The sequence below is a fragment of the Nilaparvata lugens genome, chromosome 9 (assembly GCF_014356525.2).
Source record: "Nilaparvata lugens isolate BPH chromosome 9, ASM1435652v1, whole genome shotgun sequence".
Taxonomy (NCBI): Eukaryota; Metazoa; Arthropoda; class Insecta; order Hemiptera; family Delphacidae; genus Nilaparvata; species Nilaparvata lugens.
Window position 1 is genome coordinate 38005738 of NC_052512.1, and position 24658 is coordinate 38030395.

The 24658-nt window shown below is 36.9% G+C and overlaps 1 protein-coding gene across 1 annotated transcript in view; it reads left to right on the forward strand.

Moving 5' to 3' along the window:
• LOC111044275 overlaps positions 1–24658 on the forward strand; it is a 277601-nt gene that overhangs the window by 105304 nt on the left and 147639 nt on the right. The window contains exons 8-11 of the mRNA XM_039435828.1: positions 4293–4496; positions 6967–7111; positions 8259–8493; positions 11135–11225. Coding sequence (XP_039291762.1) covers positions 4293–4496; positions 6967–7111; positions 8259–8493; positions 11135–11225 — 675 coding nt within the window. The remainder of the gene's footprint in view (positions 1–4292; positions 4497–6966; positions 7112–8258; positions 8494–11134; positions 11226–24658) is intronic.

Here is a 24658-nt window from a genome sequence, read left to right on the forward strand (position 1 = left end):
CATTTCTTCAAGATGATCAACAACCTCACTTCACAATCCTGGGCATCCAGTGGTCATCATCAAATGATTTTTTTTTCATATAACCTCAACCTACTTCATGATGCTACAACTAAACGCAAGGTAGCCTATTGAGTGTGATTGCCAAGATCTATGACCCCTGTGGTTTTCTCTCAGTGGTATTAGGGATTTACTTTTACTAGGGACTGAATGCTTCATGCAACAACTCTGGACCAAGGGTCTAGATTGGGATCAACATTTGCCTCCTGAATTGCTGGCAATGTGGCAAAATTTCGTTGACACCTCAGCCACACTCCAAGACATTTCAATACCACGAGCTCTAAAATCATTTCAGTCTAGCAATACTGAATTACATGGCTTTGCTGATGCTTCTGAACGTGGATTTGCTGCAGTGATGTACCTCAGATCATCACAGAATGATACTTCTGCTAACGATCAGTTACTTGTTTCTGAAACTCGAGTAGCCCTTTGAAAAAACTCCTTCTACCACGTTTGGAATTGTGTGCTTCTCACTTACTTGCTCAGTTGACCTCATATGTCATCTCAACCTCTCATAAAAACTAGAGTTCTCTTCTATCACATTATGGTGTGATTCTGCTGTAATCTTGACTTGGTTGCCGACTCCTCCTCATCGACTCAAAACATTTGTGGCAAACCTTGTTGCTCAAACGCAAGAACTGGTACCCTCTGACAGCTGGAGACATATTTCTGGTGAACAGAACACTGATGATTGTGCCTCACATGGAATACTTCCTGCTGAATTACCTACTCACAACTTGTGGTGGACAGGCTCATCCTGGCTACAGGAATCTCCTAACCTCTCGCCAATTCCTGCATTCACTCCTGTGGAACTCGCTGAGACTGATGAAAGCAAACCTCTATTGCCTGTCACTCTTATTGCTACTGCATCTCAAGAATGGAATCTACTTCACAAATTCTCTTCCTCCCAGTCAACTTCAGCATGTTATGGCCTACATCCTACGCTTCATTTATAATACTCATCATCCACAGAAAATGCTTGGATCTCTCACCTCCCAGGAATTGACTGATGCAAAATGTCCGATTTCAAGCGAGTTCAAGACTCAGCATTTCGACAAGTCAAAAATTGCATTTTGACATGCTCAAAAAGGAAAAATCTTCAACAGTATCAACCTCACTTCGCCGCCTTTCTCCATTTGTCGATGATGATGGTCTCCTGCGAGTTGGAGGTTGCTTAAATCAATCTCATCTATCAGCGGATCTTGAACATCCTGTCATCCTTCCAAAACGTCATCATGTGGTCGACCTCCTGATTGATTCCTACCACAAACAATATCTACACTCTGGAGCTCAATTTACTTAACCTCTCCTTGCACAACATGTCTGGATCCTCTCTGCACGCAGTATAATCCACTCTCGAATTTTCAAGTGCCATGTCTGTTTTCGACATAAACCTCGTCATGACATTCCACAAATGGGACAACTACCTCAGCCACGAATGACACCATCTCGTCCTTTCCTCAATACTGGAATTGATTATGGTGGTCCATTCAACATCAAGGTGCATAATCTATGCTCCACTTCTATCACCAAGGCCTACATCTGTGCTTCTGTATGCATGGTGACGAAAGCAATCCACAATGAAGTAGTAACTGACTTGTCCTCTGAAGCAGTCATTGCTGCTTTGAAGAGATTTGTTTCTCGGCGTGGCCTCTGTAAATACCACTATTCTGACTGTGAGAAAAAATTTTTTGGTGTTAATAATATCTTCCAGGCTCTTCTCAAGTCGAAACGAATCCTACTCTCTGAGTTTGCTGCTCATCAAGGCTGCTCATCAAGGCATCGTTTTCCACTTCAACCCACCTGCCGCTCCTTATCAGGGTGGCCTCTGAGAAGCAGCCATCAAGAGTATCAAACACCACCTCCGTCGTGTCATTGGTAAACAAATACTGACACTTGTTGAATCCACTACGCTCATCACTCAAATAGAGGCAATACTAAATTCTCGACCTCTTACTCCTCTGTCAAATAATCCAACTGATATATCAGCCCTAACACCAAGTCATTCCTTGACTGGATCACCATTGGTTGCCATTCCTGAACATTTTCAAGATGTCAACCTCAATCGACTCAAACACTGGAAACTTATTGAAGCACTTCATCAACACATCTGGAAGAAATGTATTTTGGAATACATCCATAATCTTCAACAGGAAACCAAAATTGAACAAGGCCAATCACAATCTACAGGTTGGAGATCTTGTCATGGTCCATCAATCTACTCCACCTCACCCATGGCCACTAGCCCACATTATTGATGTCTATCCAGGAAAGGATGGAGTTGTACGAGTGGTTCACTTGAAGACTCAACAAGGAACTTTAACTATCCCATCACACACGAACTTCGAGTGATCTTAATGCCAAGCTTGGCATACTTGAAATAGTATCATGAGCTCTATTATTATTCTCCAGTTGTAGTATTAGTTTTTATTGTTGAATCCTAGGGGGATTCAAGGCCCCCGCTATGTTTTGTATTTAGTATTATTATTTATTTTAGCTTGAGAGTCCCAGCTAATTCATATTATAATATGATTTGACACCAGCCCTCAACTGGTTTCTATTGGTTACTTGTGGTTGCGCAGTAACCCTTTCTTTGTAATCCAGTGCATATCCAGTGGAAGCATCAACCTGGCTTTCCATTCGTATAAAGTGATTGCTAGGAGAAACTTCTATCTCTCTGTCGTTATAAACCGCTCCACAATATTCTTTTCTTATTATTACCAGTATTGTAAAAAACTCATATAATTCATATTTTTCTTATGATATATTATTATACTGGCCGTGACAAACCGTAACTCCTTACCGCAATTATTGTTCCACCTCATTTCCGACCTTTTACCACAAATAGTGAAATACCTAAAAGAGCTACAAGACATTCATCATGGACGCAGCGTGTGGCCACACCAACGAGTCAACGCTTCAATTATGTATGGTGAAAAGGAACAATATCAAGGTATATAGATTCATTTATTAATTTCATTATTTTTTATCCTCACATCGCGTTTTGTGGTATCCTCACCCCTTCCTCTGGTCCACCATTTCAATACAGTCTTATTCTACTACTCTTCTTATTTCCTCATTCCCGAACAATATTTCATTATATATATATATATATATATATAATATATATATATATATATTATATATATATATATATATATATATATATATATATATATATATATATATATATATATATAATATATATATATATATATATTCAAGTGTCCCCACACAGGGTAGCCTATAGGAACACATATTTTAATTAGGAAACAGTATTGTATTTGCTTTTTGGAAGGTATTTGATTGTTTTTTTTTTGAATAAAATATTTTGAAAGAACTTTTTGTTATAAAAATATTTTTTGATAATGTTATGATTTTTATATAAAAGATATGCTTATGGCCGAGCTCGGGATTTAGTTAAGTGTAGTACAGCTGTTGGAGTCAGAAAATTGGCTTTCCGAAATGGAGCGTAGTCCCAGTCCACGTTTAAATTAAATTTTGGAAAACTGGAAATAAGAACAGGGAATAAAATAGAGAGAAAATAGTGTGAAATTTTAGCTATTTAGGAATGATTCATTTCGTCGAGGAAAAGCGTTTCCAATATTATAGAAATGAAAAAATAAAGATTATCATAAAAACTGGTAGCTACACCACGACTTGCCTGCCCGTACCTTGAAGGCGACAGCACACAGCAGCATATGCACATCTGCAGACGTGTGATCATACCCTAGAAATTTCTTGGAAACATGTGGATACTCCTAGTTGCATCCGCCTAGAACTAGCACATGATTATTGAACTGAATTTTCGCAATAGCTAGAAAAATAGCCAGTTGCTAGCCACTGGATTCTAGTTTTCATTTAATCGACCTAATGCCTATCGGTATTATTTATAGCGCATGTCATTTTTTGAAAAATGTCTGTTCACTCAAGGTACATATAGATTTACGCGCCGCGAACACGAGAAATTCACTTTTATCAGCTGATAATATCTGTAGGTATTTGTATAGAAACGGTAAGATACAGATATTAATAGCTTGGCATCAGCTGATTAAAAGTAAATCGCCTGTGTTCGCGGCGTGTAAATCTGTACACACCTTTACAATATGGCATATTCCACTAGCCAGCAGTTTACTTTCCTGTAGAGAGTTTAAATTTTGAGTAGCTGTACTTTAAGTATTAATGCTATAGCAATTCATCTACGAAAAAAGTGAACAATTTGTTTTTCATAACAGAAATCAGGGCATACTGTTGCCAAAGGAAGGAGATATCTATCCACTACCAGCCAGCGAAGTTCCAGTAAGAAAGAATCGTTTGCAGGATTACAAATGGGATGGAAAAACGTATGAAAAAACTGTCATTGAAGACAAAGAGAATTCATTGGAATTTATTGTAAACGGGACTTCTGGAGAAGCAGAGGCTGAGCTAAAACTAATCATGTGAGCGGTGAAGAATTATCAGAAATAGGCTTAGTTGCACAAAAGCACGTTAAATTTAACCGAGATCAAATGCCTTGAGAACCAATAAGAGGAGTATTCTCTTCAAAACACCTGTCTCTGATTGGTTCACATGGCATTTGGTCATGATTAAAATTTAACATACTTTTATGCAACCGGGCTATAGATGTTCATTTTGTTTTTAATTTAAATGTAGACTTTCACTTTTCCATGTAAACAAATCACTTTTCCATGTAAAAAATACCAGAAACCTTTTAAAAATGTTTAATCTATATATATATATATATATATATATAAAAGCGAAATGGCACTCACTCACTGACTGACTGACTCACTCACTCGCAGAACTAAGAATCTACCGGACCAAAAACGTTCAAATTTGGTAGGTTTGTTCAGTTGTCCCTTTAAAGGTGCACTAAGAAATCTTTTGACAATATTTCAACTCTAAGGGTGGGTTTCAAGGGTTTAAAGTTCGTCTTTGAGCATGTATATTCTTCTTATTCCAATCTCTTAATTATAATTGAAAAATGTCCATACTATATGTTAATATAGAACTATAATCTAGAGAGAGTACCTCTTCAAAACAGTTTTTAACTGGAAACTAAATTAATAATTTTGTCAGGTTGGCATTAAGTTGAGTTGACTTTGTTAGGTTGGCACCAAGTTGAAGATTGAAATGTATTTATCGCGGAAAAATTGATTGGGCATCTGGCTAAACGGATATGTCGAGCGAAGCGAGCCTGACGGCTAGTAAAGAATATAAAACTAACTAGTTTCGGATGCTTACTCCATTTTCAAGTTAAAAAAAATTCAAACATGAAAATGGAGTGAGTATCCGAAACGGGTTGTTTTTATTTTTTATTAAGTTATTTCATATTAAAAAGTTTTAAAGAGGGTAGTATATATTATTTTACAACTAACAAATTAAGAAGCCCTGGAGAAAAACGTTTTTAGAAGATACTTTTTCATGATTTATCAATAACAATTTATCATAATAGCTGACATGAAACATTTTGGTGGATCATCATATATCTACATAATCTACTCACGAATTTGGTATAGTAGGGATAGAGCTATACAATGTACGTAGAATACAATGTATTTTTGGTACATTGGAGCTAGTGACAGGTCCAAGGGCCGTATGTAGGGCCACAATATTTCAACCAGATGATGACTTTATATCAAGGATTTCACTAGCTTATTCGCTATGAGAGCACGTTGGTGGAGGGGATTTCAAAGACATCGGAAGCACCCGTGTTGGAATTTAATAAAAAATAATTTGTCAATTGTGCCACAATTTTACACGCTTCCTCCTCTGGACAGACCCCCCCCCCGAAGTTTGAAACTGCAATGGTTTTGTAAAACAAGTATATCTGGGTACCAAATCAAGACATCCATGATTTCACCGTTTCAAGGATGAATAGAGCTAAAAGTGATGCTATATAACATTGTGTAGTATACCGTATCTACTGTTCAGGAAGTTAATCCCTGTCATTCAAATGTATTATTGAGTTGATTCTAGAAAAATAACCACAATGAATTTATGCTTATAAGTGGACTTTTATATATTTTGACCTTACAATTCACGTTATAATTGAAAAGAGTTCAATGTCACCTTGTAATAATAATTGAAATGTCGAGTATCTACGTGTTAAATTGTTGCCCAATTGACGAATTGTTTAGAAGACAATAATGATGTGAAATATTCCTTCTATGTTTGGTTTTGAAGCATCTAAATTTGAAAATTCACTCGAAAATTTTACTCGACTACTATCGCACTCGCCAACTCGCCGGCTTCTTACTTGCCGGCTTGTAGCTTGTAAAAAAAAACCATGGACTTGACCCTTTATGGAGATGTGTTTATCACAAGAACGTAGAACAGAATGACACGGCGCATCCAATTGGGCGCAGGATGTCCATCTGTGTCTATGCTACAAATTGTGGAAGGAGAAATGGGTTTCTCCTCTTCTATTCATGTAAAAAGTAATATCTCACAGACTTTAGTGATCGAATGACGGGAACTTGTTATAATGGAAACGGTCTTCAACATTTCAAATCTGAATATTCTTCAACATTCATCTCGGCTGTTCCTTGCACCAGTTGCGGCGCGGCCGCGAGTGGACTCGTATTTCTCAATTGAATACCCATCTTTTCTCTCGCAAATTCCAACTTCCCTATAATTAAAGACAGAGAAATTATGTTTTTGGATTCGGATCCAAACTCCCAAACTAGATTCCAGACATTTCAGGACAATATCAGAGCACGAAGATTTGAAATATCTTCTCAAGAGAAGTGCTTTACACATACAGTGCGGTAATGAGCCCTTTTGGCCTATGTTTAACTAACAATCTCTATTTTTACGAGAAAAGCATTGATATATACTCATGTTTACGTTGTATAGGACTATTACTCCAGAGATATAAAATAATGTATTTTATCAATTTCTTTCTAGCTGTGAAATTGACGAAGAAAAGGAGAAACAATTGCCCGAATTTAAAGTTATTGGTATCACGGTATCTGGTGATACCCGTGAGAAATATTTAACAGAAGAAAGGACTGTCATTTGGCTTTGCAAGGATGGGGGGAAAAAAATAGAAGTAAGTGACATGAAATTAATTTTCTATGATTATAGTTAGCTATTTATTCATTAAGAGCTTAAAGCGCCACTTTACTGGTTGAGCAGAATAGTTTTCATGCGATGCGTAGCAGAGTTACCTCACTCTGCGAGACCGATATAGAAGCTTCAAACTTGAATTACATACAATATTTTTTCTACAACTGCAGTATTTGCCTTCAATATGAAATGAAAGTTAAGTATGATTGACTTGCATATAACACTGATCCATGGCTGCCATCATCGATTGATCCATTGATGAGTTTTGAACCAGTGATCAATCAGTTGATCAAAAACGAAATTATTGTTATTCTAGATCAATGAAATCAATTTGAATATTAATGTTTGCAAATTCGATTAAAAAATGACATGTATCACTGAAATTATGCTTTCCAATTTTATTATCAAATTATCAATATTAATTTTATAAATGCTCGCTATAATAGTCGCTATTGCTGATGATATGAGAAATTTTGTAATGTTAGCAATCCTGAAATTAATAACGTTACCTGCTGCCTACTGCGCTTGCGTAGCGAGCATAAAATAAACGCACTGCACCATGTGCTGCGGGCGTGAAATAGATTATTGGTTCCCTACCCTGAAATTGGCTTTTTTACTAGTATGTGTTTCAGTACATACAGAAGTAATATAAAATACTTTATCTACAACAGAAAAAAATTAGGATAAATTAAATTAAAAATGTAATCTTCCTACAAATATTATTTTCCATTAATGTAGGCTAAATTATTGTTGAATAATGTGGAATGAAATAACGTAGCTGAAAGTGCAAAGTGGTAGTTCATGGCAAGAGAATGGGAAGTTCCTGAAGCAAAGATAGAAGGAGAATAAGTGTTGACTTAGAAAATAGAGTTAACTGCAGTTGGATAATTAGAAGGTAAAAGGAATAGGAGAAAGTCTTACCTGAAATTTCTCAATCGGAGATTGAGAAGTATAACCATAGAGACAATATAATATTAGCCTAAGCATCAACTCTTGGGCACATGGTCATGCTATAAGCCGTAATATCCTACTTCAAGGAGCGAATATAACCCATATTTTATTCAATAAGAAGCGAAGAGATGTTATGAATTACAACAATTAGCTGATACTGAATTTTGTGTGTTACACAGCCAGAATCTACTGAATCAGCTCCTGATGCTCAAACTACCTCGAACGAGTCACCTACCGAAGTTATCCGAATTGTAACCAATCAAAATCTCGAAAAAACAAATCCCGGTGAAGTTGGAAAAATCAAACATTCAAACCTGGATAAGATATGGTTAGAAATGGCCGACACCGACTATAACATAGAAATTGAAGGAACCCGATATTATAGCAAGACAGGACTATTACAAAAACAATTGAGTGAGTATAGGGATTATTCATTTTATTATCAATTCATCTAAATTAGTAATTGTTTGTTTCATCCTGATTTTTAGGGCCGGTTTTCGAGCTCGGGATTTAGCTAAGTCCTAGACTTCAAACAGCTGGAGTCAGAAAATTGGCTTTCCAAAACGGGGCGTAGCTTTCATAACAGTAGTTTTTATTTTTTCATTTCTATAAATTGGAAACGTTTTTCCTTGACGAAATTAGACATTCCTAAATAATTCAAAATAGCTGAAACTTTACACTATTTTCTCTTTATTTTATTTTGTGTTCAATTTTCTAGTTTTTCGAAATTTAATTCAAACGTGACTATGACAATGACTGCGACTACGCCCCGTTTCGGAAAGCCAATTTTCTGACTCCAGCTGTTTTAAGTCTAGGACTGCTTAGCTAAATGCCGAGCTCGGAAACCAGCCCTTAGTTTCAGATTGATGATTTGGTTTGGAAATTTGAATAACCTAAATAATATTTGGACGATTAAATTATGAAATAGAAAAAGTTTCGGGCAATAGCCTGTTTTTTCTTTCTCGACTATTCGCTCTGTTCAATGAATAAATAGTTAAATTTTATAATAAATTGAACAATGAGGAGTGAGTTGTTGTTAGATAGCACTAGAGCGTTTTGGCTTTCGTATGTTTGTCATTATCCAATACTAGCAGCTAGCTAACCCATGCTCCGCAAGGGTCTAATTCAAAACTTAACAAACTGAAAACTTGAACATTATATTTTTTTGATTATCATTATCTGAATTTGGAATTCGAAATCCTACTGTGCATAGTTTTGTCCTCCACAATCTGAGATTGATATTAGGTTTCAACATTTTGTGTTTTAAGAGAGCCAATGTGAAGCAATTGAGCTATTTATTGAAATTTGCATTGCGTTTGCTATGACTCAGGTGCTCTCTATGTGTACAGTATTGGACATTGGGCTGATGAGAAGATACCTAGTTGCTCAGAGCGGAGGTAGAAAGAAACCAACTGCGCATGTCTCACAGCTGCATTCGTATTTATAGAGATTAATGACGGCGTGCTGGATGGTCGTCTGGCCCTAAGGGACCTTTAGATCAGGCCTCACCCCGTCTGGCCGTGAGGGACCTTCAGATCAGGCCTCACCCCGTCTGGCCGTGAGGGACCTTCAGATCAGGCCTCACCCCGTCTGGCCCTGAGGGACCTTTAGATCAGGCCTCATCCCGTCTGGCCCTGAGGGACCTTTAGATCAGGCCTCATCCCGTCTGGCCCTGAGGGACCTTTAGATCAGGCCTCACCGCGTCTGGCCCTGAGGGACCTTTAGATCAGGCATCACCCCGTCTCAGGAATTCCCTTTGACCCTTAGCTTTGCATCCGTGACTTTGAAACGGCATATAGGCAAGGTATGGTTCGCGGGGTAATATTCACGGTTTGCAAAAAAATCAGGCTTCAGAGACCATAGATCCCGAGATGGAGGAAGCTCCCTACACACAGAGATTCTTCATGAATGGGAGAGTTGCAACGTATAACCAGCAATGGAAAGAGCATGTTGAACGAATGTCAGCTGATAGGCTATGTTGTGCTAAAAAGACGTAGATCCAAAAAGCTCTTTGTGTATCTTTTCAGATGCAACATGTTGCTTTTGAGAAAATACAAAATAGCATGTGTTGCTTATGGAAAGATACATTTTCAAAAATGATGGATGTTTTTGAACGGGTAGTATTGTAGTCTAGTGGCCATCCTCCAATAAGCAAAGTTCCAGGACCCTAACAGCACTTGTCTGCCGACTTGACAGTGATGTTAGTAGTCTACACATAATGCGATATGCGCATAGTGGGTGCCAATTTAAAGGTGTGCTTTGCAACCAAAAGGTATCTTAAATTTATTTATCTGTCACATTCCACAATCACAATATCAAATTAATGATTGGGAGAGAATCAACAGGATAAACCCAAAACTGTTTCTCTCCCTAATTTTGGTAAAAATAGTCCGAATGGCTGGATACTAATCGGCTGGAACATCAAAATAATGTTATTGCCATGAGGCTATTGTAGCCTCTTGATGCTGTGCAAGGAGTGAATAGACCTACGGATCTCCTTTCCGATCCGGAACGGTAGTGATATGCTATCTTTTCTCTTTGGTAGTACCTTGCATTAACCCAATATTTTCAGCTGTTATAATCTTTCCTCACTTTATCAGTCTTGCTCTTACTCCGTCTGTCTCTCAAGGTTTGTGTGGAAGAGAGGACCAGGAGTCCTAACTCCGCTCTAATAAAGGCAAATAATAAATCAATCAATCTCTCTCCTCCTTTCGTTTTAAGAAGATGGAAAATCTTTGTCCTGATCTGTTGATCAGCTGCCAATCAAGGATAAATTTCTTCTATCGAGGTCCTTCAGCAAGTTATCTATACCAGAGATGAAACCGGTTTCAATGATTTTTCCATTATGAACGCTCTATATTTAGAGGTTAATCAAGATCTTCAGTGCGGCTTTGTGCTCCTTCGGGTAGGCTACACATACACGAATTGTCTGCTAGGATGATGTCATCCTATATTTCAGTCACTTGAAAAATTAAAAATCCCAAAACTCATGTGTCATAACATGCATATAACCAATATGAACTTTAATTTTCTAAGACTTCTTCTAATTTTACAGATTCTTTTGTAATATTCGAAGATAAAAAACGAACTGGTTCATGGAAGAGTGGAACTAAACATCCAGAAGGCTACAAAGAAAAATCGAAAACGTGAGATAAAAATTGATTAATCAAAGTGACTTTTCGATTTGTCAGATTTTCTTACTCAAAAAGACACTAATTCTTTGTAATCTTGAAATAAATCAAAATGCATCCCCTCGATTTAAAAACTGCTCAGATGCTAAAATACGTTCTCCCAGATACTTTTACAATTGGAAAAATAATTAAAATTTGAGCAACTTCCTCGCTTTCACTAATGTTTCAAAACAAAAGCCTTTTAGCATGTGAGTCTCAACTTATATCGTACAGACTATAATAATGATATAATGCATCATAGATAAGTCTCACCAAATTTGTGAGGCTTTCTTTGTCAAAAAGATAAAAAAACAAAATATACGCATATACTAATTCAGTATATTAGTTTTTATGAATATGTAATAAGGAAAAAACTTGACTCATAGAGAATGATATCAGTATATTTGTGGAAACTTTATCCAAATATAATGACATAGAATCAATTACTACATCACATTGAGCTATATCAATAATATGAAGAAAATATTAGTATCCTCTAATTGAATGAGATACTCCTTCACTTCTCTAAGAGTGTTTATATTATCTTATGATTCTATTGGAATAGGAAATAAATTATATATAATATTTTTTATTCCTTCTTCCTAGTTCCAAAGTTTTATAATTTATTTCCTATTCCAATAGAATCATAAGATAATATAAACACCCTTAGAGGAGTGAAGGAGTATCTCATAGTATTGGTCTATAATAAATTCATTTTTTTGGGCTTGGAACTTGATTCCTATAACTGTATTAATATAATACATTAATATATTAATATAATATATAAGTACATATTATATCATAATCCAAATCCTGAGCTGTTCCTAAGCATCGTTTCTGTTCCTAATCTCAGTTATAGGAATCAAGTTCCAAGCCCGAAAAAATGAATTTATTATAGACCAAAGTGAACTGCACGAAAATAGTCTGATAGAAATTGGAACAGATGAGTGCAATGTTGTCAAATCACTTCGGGGTGATTTACAGCATTTAATTGGGGTTTCCGTTCAATAATTATTATTATCGAAATATTAAACGTTGTCTACAGCTGATTGTGAATGAAAATTTAATTTATATTTTTTTGTCATACTTACTCAATTGCAGCTGTTTTCCATGCATCAAATCAAGCCGGTAAACAGCTGTTTGCAGAACAAGAAAACATGTGCTTTTCATTACAGCATACTATACTGTAAAGAGATCATATGGTTCTCTTTACAGTCCAGTATGTTTCCCAGTTCCGAAATTGGAACATTCAAATTGATTCAAATAGCTATATAGTCTTCAGTTGTTATATTGGTAACAATAATTTAAACTTCTTATTGTTGAGAACTTTAGTAAGAAGAAGAGAGTGAGTTAATAATAGGCCTCCTGTATCTAAGTGGCCAATAGAATAACTGAAATATTATTAGAACTCATCTAATAAGTTTCAAGCTATAAGAACTCATCTGACATTTTTTAACATTGGCCTTTATTATTCTATTCGAGCTAGATGGGTCTGTTATGACCTAGGAGCTATGGGCTAGGTCATGTTTATAGAATGCAGTAGCTCGAACAGCAGCCGGTAATGGTTACTGTTTCTCAGCAATAATATTCTTTCTGAGAAAAGTATGACAAAAATATTGTACGTAACTTGTACGTTAACGTATTTACCGCATTCGTATGATAATAATCAAACAATCATACTTATGCGGTAAACTACCGTTACCGGACTTGTGACGTAAAGTACTATTACAGCACACTTGACGAATTGGCAACGTATGTGTGTGTGTGTGTGTGGTGTTGGGGGGGGGGGTACTGATTTGTTCCAATTCCAGTCAGACTATTACTTCAACAAGCTCAGAATAACATCAAAAAATCTGGTGTGGCGCACTCACACAACTCCCCTTGCCATTATGAAAATTGATCACCTGACGCTAGTGATCACGCGCATCTCAAGTCCACTATTCAGTATTCAAAGATTTCCCAGCAGGTGACAGGACATTAACGCTTGAGACACACGGAGTCTGCTATCTCTTCATAGTGAATGATTTAATAGAATCAACAGTTGCCAACAGTTTGCAATTTAATAATCACATTTTCTCGAATTTCTAGCTTATTTTCAAATTTAGGTGAAAATGTTACAAAACATCAATTGTAGAGATTTTTATGCTCAATCTTTTCCTTTTGAAAATTTTTGTTCAAATTGTATTTGAAGCCTGATAATTGGGGATCTGAAATACACTTTGCATTGATGGGGCTCCTGAAATTTTTACAGCCATGGGACTTGTGGCAGTTGATAGAGCTTATCAATGACCATTTTAGGTATAAATTTGATCAGAATCGTTGAAGCAGTTTTCGAGGAAATCGCGAAAAACCCTGTTTTTGACAACATTTTCGCCATTTTTTTTTTATTCCCAATCTTGAATTGCATTGGATCGAAATTGTTCGAGTCGGATCCTTATATTGTAAGGACCTTCAGTTCGAATTTCAAGTCATTCCGTTAATTGGGTCACACACACACACACAACACACACACACACACACACACACCACACACACACAACACACACACACACACACACACACACACACACACCAACACACACACACACACACACACACACACAACACACACACACACACACACACACACACACACACACACACACACACACACACACACACACACACACACACACACACACACACACAACACACACACACACACACACACACCACACACACACACAACACACACACACACACACACACACACACACACACACACACACACCACACACACACACACACACACACACACACACACACACACACACACACACACACACACACACACACACACCACACAACACACCACACACACACACACACACACACACACACACACACACACACACACACACACACACACACCACACACACACACACACACACACACACACACACACCACACACACACACACCACACACCACACACACACACACACCACAACACACACACACACACACACACACACACACACACACACACAACACACACACACACACACACACACACACACCACACACACACCACACACACACACACACACACACACACACACATACTGGAACAAGGTAACAAACGGGGAGGTGAGAAATGAACATACATTGCGGGGAGGCTGATTTACACACATTCACACACATGTTGGAGACTTAATTTTTGTTTTAGAAAGTATATTAATATGTGTTCAATACAGTTGTAACTTTTTTTTTCTGTTAACTTGAAAAAAAAATTACGCATTAAACCTACAAAAAGGGGAGAAATGTGTGTACACTTTCACTGAACAAACCGAGGAGAAATGTGTGTACACTTCCACTGCACAAAGCGGGGAGAAATGGTGTGTACACTTCAAACCCACATTCTGGGGAGGAATTGTGTGTTTAGTTTATCTTACAAAGCGGGGACAAAACCGGTTCTTAACACAAGTTCTGGCTGCAACACTTATTTCGATATTTACTATTCTATTTGATCATAGAATACAATATCATATGGGTCTTCGAAAGCCAGTTACATGCACGTTGATTTTTGTACGATTGTTTTTTGCCATCCTTATGAATTCGAATAAGTGCAACTTGTCAAACATCATCTGTTTGATCTAATAGAATTTTATAAGGACGGTAAAAAATCGATGTGTATGTAACTGGCTTTTACTAAACAGGCTTCACGAATTACAATACGATAATAGGATAGTTGATACAATACATGGTTTTAATTCAGATTCATTCATTGATTGAAATAAAAGGAGATTCCGGTGTCGATAGCATGGAAGTCGCCAGGCTGGTCTCGATCATTTATGAATTTTTCAGTATGCAGTATCCACTCAGCAGCTCTTATACAAACACAAACATTAGTTTCGTTTTACTTGGAATAGTAAGACATTATTTCATTATGTCCATTATTACAATAGATCAATTCAGATCCAGTTAGCTGTTAGAGTAATATAATGTAATTACATTCTATACTCACTGTTCAGATCAGCACAATGTTTATAGCCTACTGTATGCAGTGAGTATGGAATGTTACATTCTATACTCACTGACTGCATATTTATACTGTGTAATAGATTTTATTGATTGTTGCAAAGATTTTAAGTCAATGATTCAACAGGAAATCCATGGTAATATTCAACGATTTCAACCTAATGAATTAGATTGTGTATGACAAAATTGAAATCCCGACAACGTAAATAATTCAGTGAAGTTAACTGTACAAGGTTACTTTTTCTCGTATTTTATTGAGTGATAATGGGAAATGATTTCTGATTCCATATTTGGATTCAACCTTTTGAAGTTTGAAACTTTCAAAGCTGGAATTTTTTTTCAAACTAGAACTTTTAGGGCCGGTTTCCGAGCTCAGGATTTAGCTAAGTCCCAGACTCTAAACAGCAATAGTCAGAAAATTGGCTTTCCAAAAGGTCAGCTTTTATAACAGAAGTCTTAGTTTTCATTTTCTCATTTCTATAATTGGAAACGTTTTTCCTTGACGGAATTAGACATTCCTGAATAATTCAAAATAGCTGAAACTTTACACTATTTTCTCTTTATTTTATTTTGTGTTCAATTTTCTAGTTTTTCGAGATTTAATCAAACGTGACTATGACAATGACTGCGACTACGCCCCGTCTTGGAAAACCAAATTTCTGACTCCAGCTGTTTAAAGTCTTGGACTCAGCTAAATCCCGAGCTCGGAAACCGGCCCCTAATGTTTTAAAATGTTCATGTTTGAACTTTTCAAGAGTGTTTAAAAGCTTCTAAAAACCTTTACTTGTGAGGCAGAAGTATTATTATCTTAGTAGGTACATTTTTACTAAACATAACTTTATGATAATGTAAAAGCTATATTAAAAACTGCTGTAACTCCCTTGTTTTTGGGTATTTTCGAAAATGGGACTTACGCTTTAAAAAATTTGGGGTCGCTGAATCCAAATCCGAATATTTTGAGAAAAGTAATGAGTCATACTCTGAGCAAACGCATCTGAAATTTGAGATCCCCTTGTGAAAGCCTTCGAGCTGCGAAATATGAAATGATCTGAAATATGATCTTCAGGAGACGGTATTCTGCCGTGTGAAACTAGCCTAAGAAAAACACAACGGCCTTGTTCACTCCCCCCACCATGACTTCTCAGTAGCTTGACCCTAACATTTACATGATCCTAGAAAGTAGTCTACACCTATGTTCACAGAATAATTCAGAATAATGTATCCTATTTGAAAGAGTGGATGCATGCAAAAAAAAAACAACTTTCAAAGATCCATGTTCATCAAGCCTTCTGTTAACTGCAAGAGATATTCTGTATCTTTGTGAGTATCTTTGGGAGGCTCCTTTTCCTTTTATATTATCTTTGAAATGCAACATTTTGAAAAACTTCGTATATATGTCGACGCGCAATTTAAAAAGGAACATACCTGTTAAATTTCATGGAAATATATTGCCGTATATCGCTGTGAATGCGCAACATATAAACATAAAGAGAAATGCACAGCCGTCGACATGAATCTTAGACCTCACTTCGCTCGGTCAATTATATACAGTGATGTCGGAGTAATGAGGGATTCCTTCTCTTTTCATATTATCCTTAAAATGCAAAACTTGAAAAAAACCTTGTGTATTAATACATCGACGCGCAGTTGAAAAAGGAATATTTCTGCCAAATCTCATAGAATTCTATCAACGCGTTACATACATACATACAGACAGACAGACAGACAAAAGAAAATCCGAGTTAAAACATAGACCTCACTACAATAACTAAATTATTATGATGTAACTTCGGTAAGAGTGGTAAAATTGTGCTCTCTCTTTCTAGAGTATCAACCGTGATTAGCGTAGCTTCAATTGGGAAATGATCAGATAAAAATTCTGGCACAATAGAAAATTTTCCAACTATTTGCGCTAATTCGACAGCCATGCAACATAGATCTATTACGGAAGCCCCTCTGCCTATAAAAGTAAAGTCTCCCCACCTATCTCCACTTATCCTTCTATTCATAATGATGAAATTAAAAACCTCACAGAACTCCAATATTTTCTTACCTTTCATATTAATCACCTCATCCTTTGTCTCTTGCTTATTACTCAGTGCATTTCCCAATTCTATTACATCTGTTAATTCCGACATGTCCTGTCCATTTCCTATTCTACCGTTAAAATCTCCAATTAAAATCATGTTATTTCTATTATGCTCTTGCACTATCATAAACTCCCATAATGTATTGAATTCTCTCTCCCATTCCATGTCTCCTCCACCACTCAGGTAAATTGGAACTATATAATATTCATCCCGTTGTCCTGCATTCATGTGAATAACTTTCCTCTCAAGCGCATCGATTACCTTACAAAAACTCTCTATTCTTTTACTAATTTCTATTAACTTTCCTCCCTTTGCTCTACCTCAGTTTGATTCTCCAACTGTGAATTCCCAGTATAAATTGTAATCTGGAAAACAGTTTTCAAAATACAATTGCTTTCCTCTTTCAACAAACGTCTCCAATAGTACAAAACATCATAATTACAAATAAAATTATATACTTGAACAATCTTACCACTTAATCCAGCCACATTGTACGCTACTATACTCAACTGTCCCTTCTCACACGGACTGACGGCGTTATCTCAGCGGTTGCGGTCTTCGTCCTCGCCGCCTCGCTCCTCCTCATCACACATGCTCCCGCTCACGGCCCGCATCACACTCTCATCGAACATGCTCCCGATCTTCTGCAGCCCATCCTCTCCTTCCGAGACCAGTCCATTCTCCTCATTCAGCGTGAAAACCCGACTATTCACGATTAAACGATCCACTTCAACCGATACTCTCCTCTCACTCCCGGAACTTGTTTCTTCAACTCGCCAAGCACCCGGAAAAGCTTCGATCGTCGTTTTCTTGTGTCGAAAGCAAAGTCTTTATGAATCACAAACTGTGTACCCTTCAGCTTCCTACTGTTTCTCGTGATGAAATGGATGTCCTGATCGTCCGGAAAATGCGCAATGATTGGCCCGTTCTATTTTCTTGCCCAATGCATGTGCTCGATTAACCCAGGTACCTGCTCGTGCCCCCAAATGACTCACACAAAAGTCTTTGACAGTTCTCACGTAATCCACTGTTGCACATTCATATTTAAGCCCGCGAAAAATTATATTGTTCCTTCTCGATCTATTTTCAAAATTTTCCATCTTCCTGATTATTCTGAATTTTTTGAGCAACAATTTGATTTCTTAACTGTTAATTCTCGACAGAGAGTTTATTCACTTTTTCAATTAGACCATTTAAATCCACCTTTGTAGCTAGCAGCGCGAGTTTTTCATCCATAGCCTTACTAAACCGCTTTTCAAAACGGTCAAATAGTGATTTAATAAAGTCTGAGTTCACATTACCGGAAGCTTTAACACTTGGGTCTGGAGCACGCTTTTTCTGTTCAATCTCTTCGAGCTCAGGCGAACTTTTAGCACGAGGACTCTTCTTAGCACTATCGTCCGGTGAAAAGTATTGTTAGATACTGTTCTTATTCATTCAGCTTCGAATATTTCGATTCACTTGAGAACAATTTCACAAATAAAAAACAAATTGATAATTCAATTTATTACGAAAGAACTTTTAGCTCTAGGTCTCTTTTTAGCACTACCGTCTGGTGGAAAGTATTGTTGGATACTGTTTCCATTGATTTAAACTTTGAATATTTCGATTCACTTGAAAACAATTTCACAAATAAATAACAAATTGATAATTCAATTTATTACGAAAGAACGTTTTAGGTTAAACATGCACTAAATGAACCGATTAAGCACGACCCGTCCGGAAACTTGAGATAAGAGAGCAAAACAATTCTGCGACCGCTCCGTTCAACAGCTCACTATCAACTCCTAATTTGAGAACATACGATTTGAAATCGAAAAGTTGTCAGTTGTAATTGGGGAATGATTTTAAAAAACCAATACTTTTATTTTCCATAACTGTACTCATAAAAATATAAAATATGATAATATATTTTATATTCGAATGAAACGTTTAGTTTTTAAATAAAAAAATATTTTTGAGCCCCAAAATCCAATGGAGAGTTACCGAATTGCTTGATCAAGAGATTCAATTGATTGATAATAAAGTTCAATTGCGCCGTGAACATAGAGAATTTGATCTTCATCAAGTTCAAATGTTTGGAGACAAAAGTCGTGTTGCCAATACATACATAGAAATGATTCTCATTAATCATTCGTGAACAGTACAGGGGAAATAATTGAGGAGTTGGGTGGAAAAACGACCTGAGTCAAAAAATCAAGTTTTGTGTAAATTGAGTTTGAAATATTTAGTACACATCTTCATTATTTCATCAGAATGCAATATTCTTGCAAGTATTTGAACTTTATTGATCTTTTTATACTATTTTCAATGCTATTATTCATAATTAGCCAGTAATCCAAGGCTAACTGATATTAATTGATATAAGGTGTGTTGTCTCAGGTCGTTTTTCCATAACCCTGGTTGTTACATGTTCAGAGGTTCAATAAAATGATGAAAAACCCGTATCAAGAGTAGTGATAATGATAATATATTGCTCATGATATTGGATAATTAATAAGTAGGTAATAAAGATCTAAAAAATGTCATTTAGGAGTGAACAATAAATTGAAGATGATATTTTCTTCTTGAACACGTTTCATCCCATAATCAAGACTCTGGAATGTTACATGGTACTGTTCTGATTTTCGGGAAATTCATACACCCAATGCTTTCAGCATCGGATTCTTCTTCAGGAGCGTCTTCTTCATTATTTTCATCATCTAGAGGATAATTGGTTCCCTTGGATGTATTAATGATCTTCTTATACCATTCATTTGGTAGAGAGTTAGTTGGGAGGATATTTTTAATATTCTTTCCGAAGAATGGACATTGATATGTCCAAAGCTCCGCCAATTTATGTAGATGCATTACAATATAATCTTGTATAGTTATTCCAAATTGCTTTTTCCATATCATATACAGTTCAATAATTATTTTCTTAGTCTATATTATGTAAATTCATCTATAATTTTGCTGTATTGTAAGCTATTGTATATGAGTGTATAAGCCAGTATATACTGTAATCTACATAAGTACAAGTAATCTACAAAGTACTCAATCAATCAATCAGCTTCTTCTTTTGTAAGAAAACAAAATAAGGATTTCACTGGCTGCTGGATCACAGCTTGTCAGCTGAATAATTTCAGGTTTGCCACACAAACAAAAAATTTTCACAACTCAATCATTTTTCAAGATACAACAACATTTTATGTACCAATCTGTTCAGAATTTAATGGCGGATAGAATGAAGCGTGTTGCGGGAAAACGACACGAGTGACCTCGGGTCGTTCTTCTACCCAGCTCCTCAATTTCACAATTGAAAATAATAATTTCACACATACAAAGCCTATGGAATACTGTGTACGTAGTACAGTATCCTTTCCTGCTCAAATCAAACCTGTACTGTAGGCTACAGAAGAGTCACGACATGTCAATTGGAAAATTTTCTCATTTTCAAATGTCTGCTCATGATATGATATCTTCTCATTTACATTTGACGATTTCTCAAATACAATTCACTACTCTCAATTACATGTGTGATGTCTTCCTAAATACAATTGACTATTCTCATTTAGGCTACATCTGACATTCTCTCAATTACAAGTGACTATTCTCAAATACAATTGATACTTTCTCAAATTAACTTTTTACTTTCTCAAATAAAATTGGAAAAGGTGTTTTCACTACTATTTTTTTTTTTTTTGAGCAGGGTATGATTACTAAATCTTTTCTCCGGAACAACGTCTTTTCACAAAAAGTGAGCATGCCGTACACAAGTAAAATATTTAATCCAAGGTTTACAAGAGAGTTTTTGCAAGGATTGACTGACACAGGAGAAAATGTCAATATGGAGAGAAACTAAGAGACAAATTTCATTTTATCATAGGCTATCCTGATCTTGAGATACAATGTTAGGTTAGCAAAGTTTGAGGCATCCGCTTCTCTAAAACAGTAAGTGAATTCTCAGTGAAGCCTGTTCAAGAATATAAACTTACTGACGTGCTATTCTTGAATCTTAACAAGCCTCCCATTCGCATCATTCTAGCAATAACCCAAATTCAATGCGGAAAATTCTCGGGAAACTGTGTTACCAAGTCACCATTGATTGTGATGAACCTAATTTGGCGTTGAATTGTAGAGGATTTTATTCCCTTGGAAACAGTTCTGGATTTTTTCACTATGAAAGGTTTTTGAGTTATATGGAGAAAAAAACAGGTATTTTTAACACTGTAAGGTTAGCAGAGGGTATTTTTTTGTGAAGAATCATTTTCAGACTATTTGTACCAAATAACTAAAAAATCAGTACCACAATACATTCTGGCAGCATGTTTCCTCGCTCCCTTCTCATGTCTCAAGTGAATGAACAGAAAAATAAACTATGAATTCGCTAAGCTGTGACTCAATGAGTCTGAACGAAAAAGGAGATAAGTTGCTGATTCATAAATTCACGGCAAGCCCCATAGCAAACCAGTTACTTCGAACAGTGAAGGAGACAATGGAGATATGCAGGGATATGCAAGTACCCCGCATTGTATGCTCAATCCGTAAATGAGTTTTGTGTAAGTGTGTATTAGCGATCGTAGCACAACGTGGTGGCAATTTTGGAAACTGGAGTGTATCCCAATTAGGTGGAGTACTAACAAAATGGGGAGATTTTTTTTTATTACGTTTTTACATGGTTTTAAGCATGTAGAAGTGATTTTTACTAAAATTGAGCAGTGACACTACGGGGTCTCCCCTTAGTGTACACACCTCCCCTTAATGTGCTGTGTATACTTGATTGTCTCCCCGTATTATACCTTGTTCCAACACACACACACACACACACACACACACACACACACCACACACACACACACACACACCACCACACACACACACACACCACACAACACACACACACCACACACACCACACACACACACACCACACACCACACACACACCACACACACACACCACACACACCACACACACACACACACACACACACACACACACACACAACACACACACCACACACAACACCACACACACACACACCACACACACACACACACACACACACACACCACACACACACACACACACACACACACACACACCACCACACACACACACACACAACACACACACCACACACCACACACACACCACACACACACCACACACACACACACCACACACACCACACACACACACACACACACACACACACAACCACACACACACACACACACACACAACACACACCACACACACACACACACCACACACACACACACACACACACACACACACACACACACAACACACACACACACACCCACACAACACACACCACACACACACACACACACACACCACACACACACACACACAACACACACACACACCACACACACACAACACACACACACACACACACACACACACACACACACACACACACACCACACACACACCACCACACACACACCACACCACACACACACCACACACACACACACACACACACACAACACACACACAACACCACACACACACACACCACACACACACACACACACACACAACACACACAACACACACACACACATACAGACCAATGCCCAAAAACCACTTTTTTGGATTCAGGGGACCTTGAAACGAATAGAAATTTAGAAATCAGGCTACCTTAGATTTTTCGGAGAGCAATACTTTCCTTACCTATGGTAATAGGGCAAGGAAAGTAAAAAAAATAGATGCCACTTTATGTCAATTGACTATTTCCATGTGGTTGACTATAGTATTGTAGATCGTAATGGAAACATGTTTGTTTGCTTAGCTCCGCTTCATTCTCTTCATCTCTTCAATAGTTAATCCCGTGATATTGGATGGGTACTTTAAATTGTCGGTCCCGGCTGAGTATAAGCAGTTTTGAGGCCCATTGACGGCTTGAATGGTACATTCAGGCGAGGTGGAACTTCCGTCAGGAACTCCCCACCAATAAAAGCCATACGAATTATTATTATTATTATTCAAAAGTTGAGCGAGCCATTCACTATCCGACAAATGCTTTGGCCAGCAACTTTGGATCTTTCACCGCTCAAGAGCCGGCTGATTTGTCCAACATCCCCACTCACGTTCCAAATCGATCTTAAATAGGGGCTGACCTTGCGTTGTCGGCCAACACAGTTGAGCAACAACTCACCAGACTTCCGACAGCATTAGCCTCGCCCACAACCACCCCATTCACGTTCCGACGGGTGAGCACATTTTCACATCAGGATAGTTTACAAATACTAGTCTATTAAGATGTATCGATTTATTCAATTTTGTATCGACTATCGATGTAAACTAAATAGGCCTACATTTTTTCAGATCAGAGCTCAGAAGTAGTAAATAGGTTTATACCATACGGTACACAATTAAAAATGCCTCAAATGTTTATTGGAAATGTTTTTTATAGGTTATTGAATTGGTTAAATGGAAATTAGTTCCACTTATTTCATAAAACTAAGTTACATTTCAACTCCTCCAGCCAGAAGATATAGGCCTAGTGCCATTGGCACTGCATTTATTACTCACAATATAACTTATGGCTTAAGCCTTATATTGAAAAAGCCTCTTTTGCCTCAAATATATTGTAAAAGCCTCTTCTTCTCGAAGAGGATAAAGTCAAACATTTGAGTTTAAAAAGTTTATTATTTAATAAAAGTCATCATGAAAGTCTTGGAATTATTATAAAGAATAATTATTGAGATTTATTTGCTTGCATTTGACCATTTTCAAGTTAAGAAGAAGGTTCTCCAGTCCTGATTTTGGACTCCTGAGCATTCAGATACAAATTCAATACGAAAACTACGAAATAATTTAGTGAAGTTAACCTCAAATTTTACACCTCTTCCTCTGCTCTGCTCCAAGCTAGTAACTGTCTATTACATCTCGATCTTGTTGCATTCGATAGATTAGTGTTTTGTTGAACGATTAAGTAGAATCTATGACTTAGCATAAACTATCCTCATGTGAAAAAGTGCTCACCGATCCGACGTCGAATTGAAGGACCTCAAGTCGGACAAAATATCGGATAGTGAATGGCCCGCTTTTTTTATCAAGTATGACTAAAATATATTTTTCCTCCACCTACTTTTCAAAAGTACTTACTTTACTCCCTGAAACATGATACTAAAGTGTCACTTTTTCGCTCTCGGTACTAAAAAACAGAAAAACTCCCTAGGGAGTAAAAGTGACTCCATAGATGAGGAAGCATATAGAGTAGTCATTAAACTAACTAAATTCAATACCTCAACCAGACATTTGATCGATATATTAAATT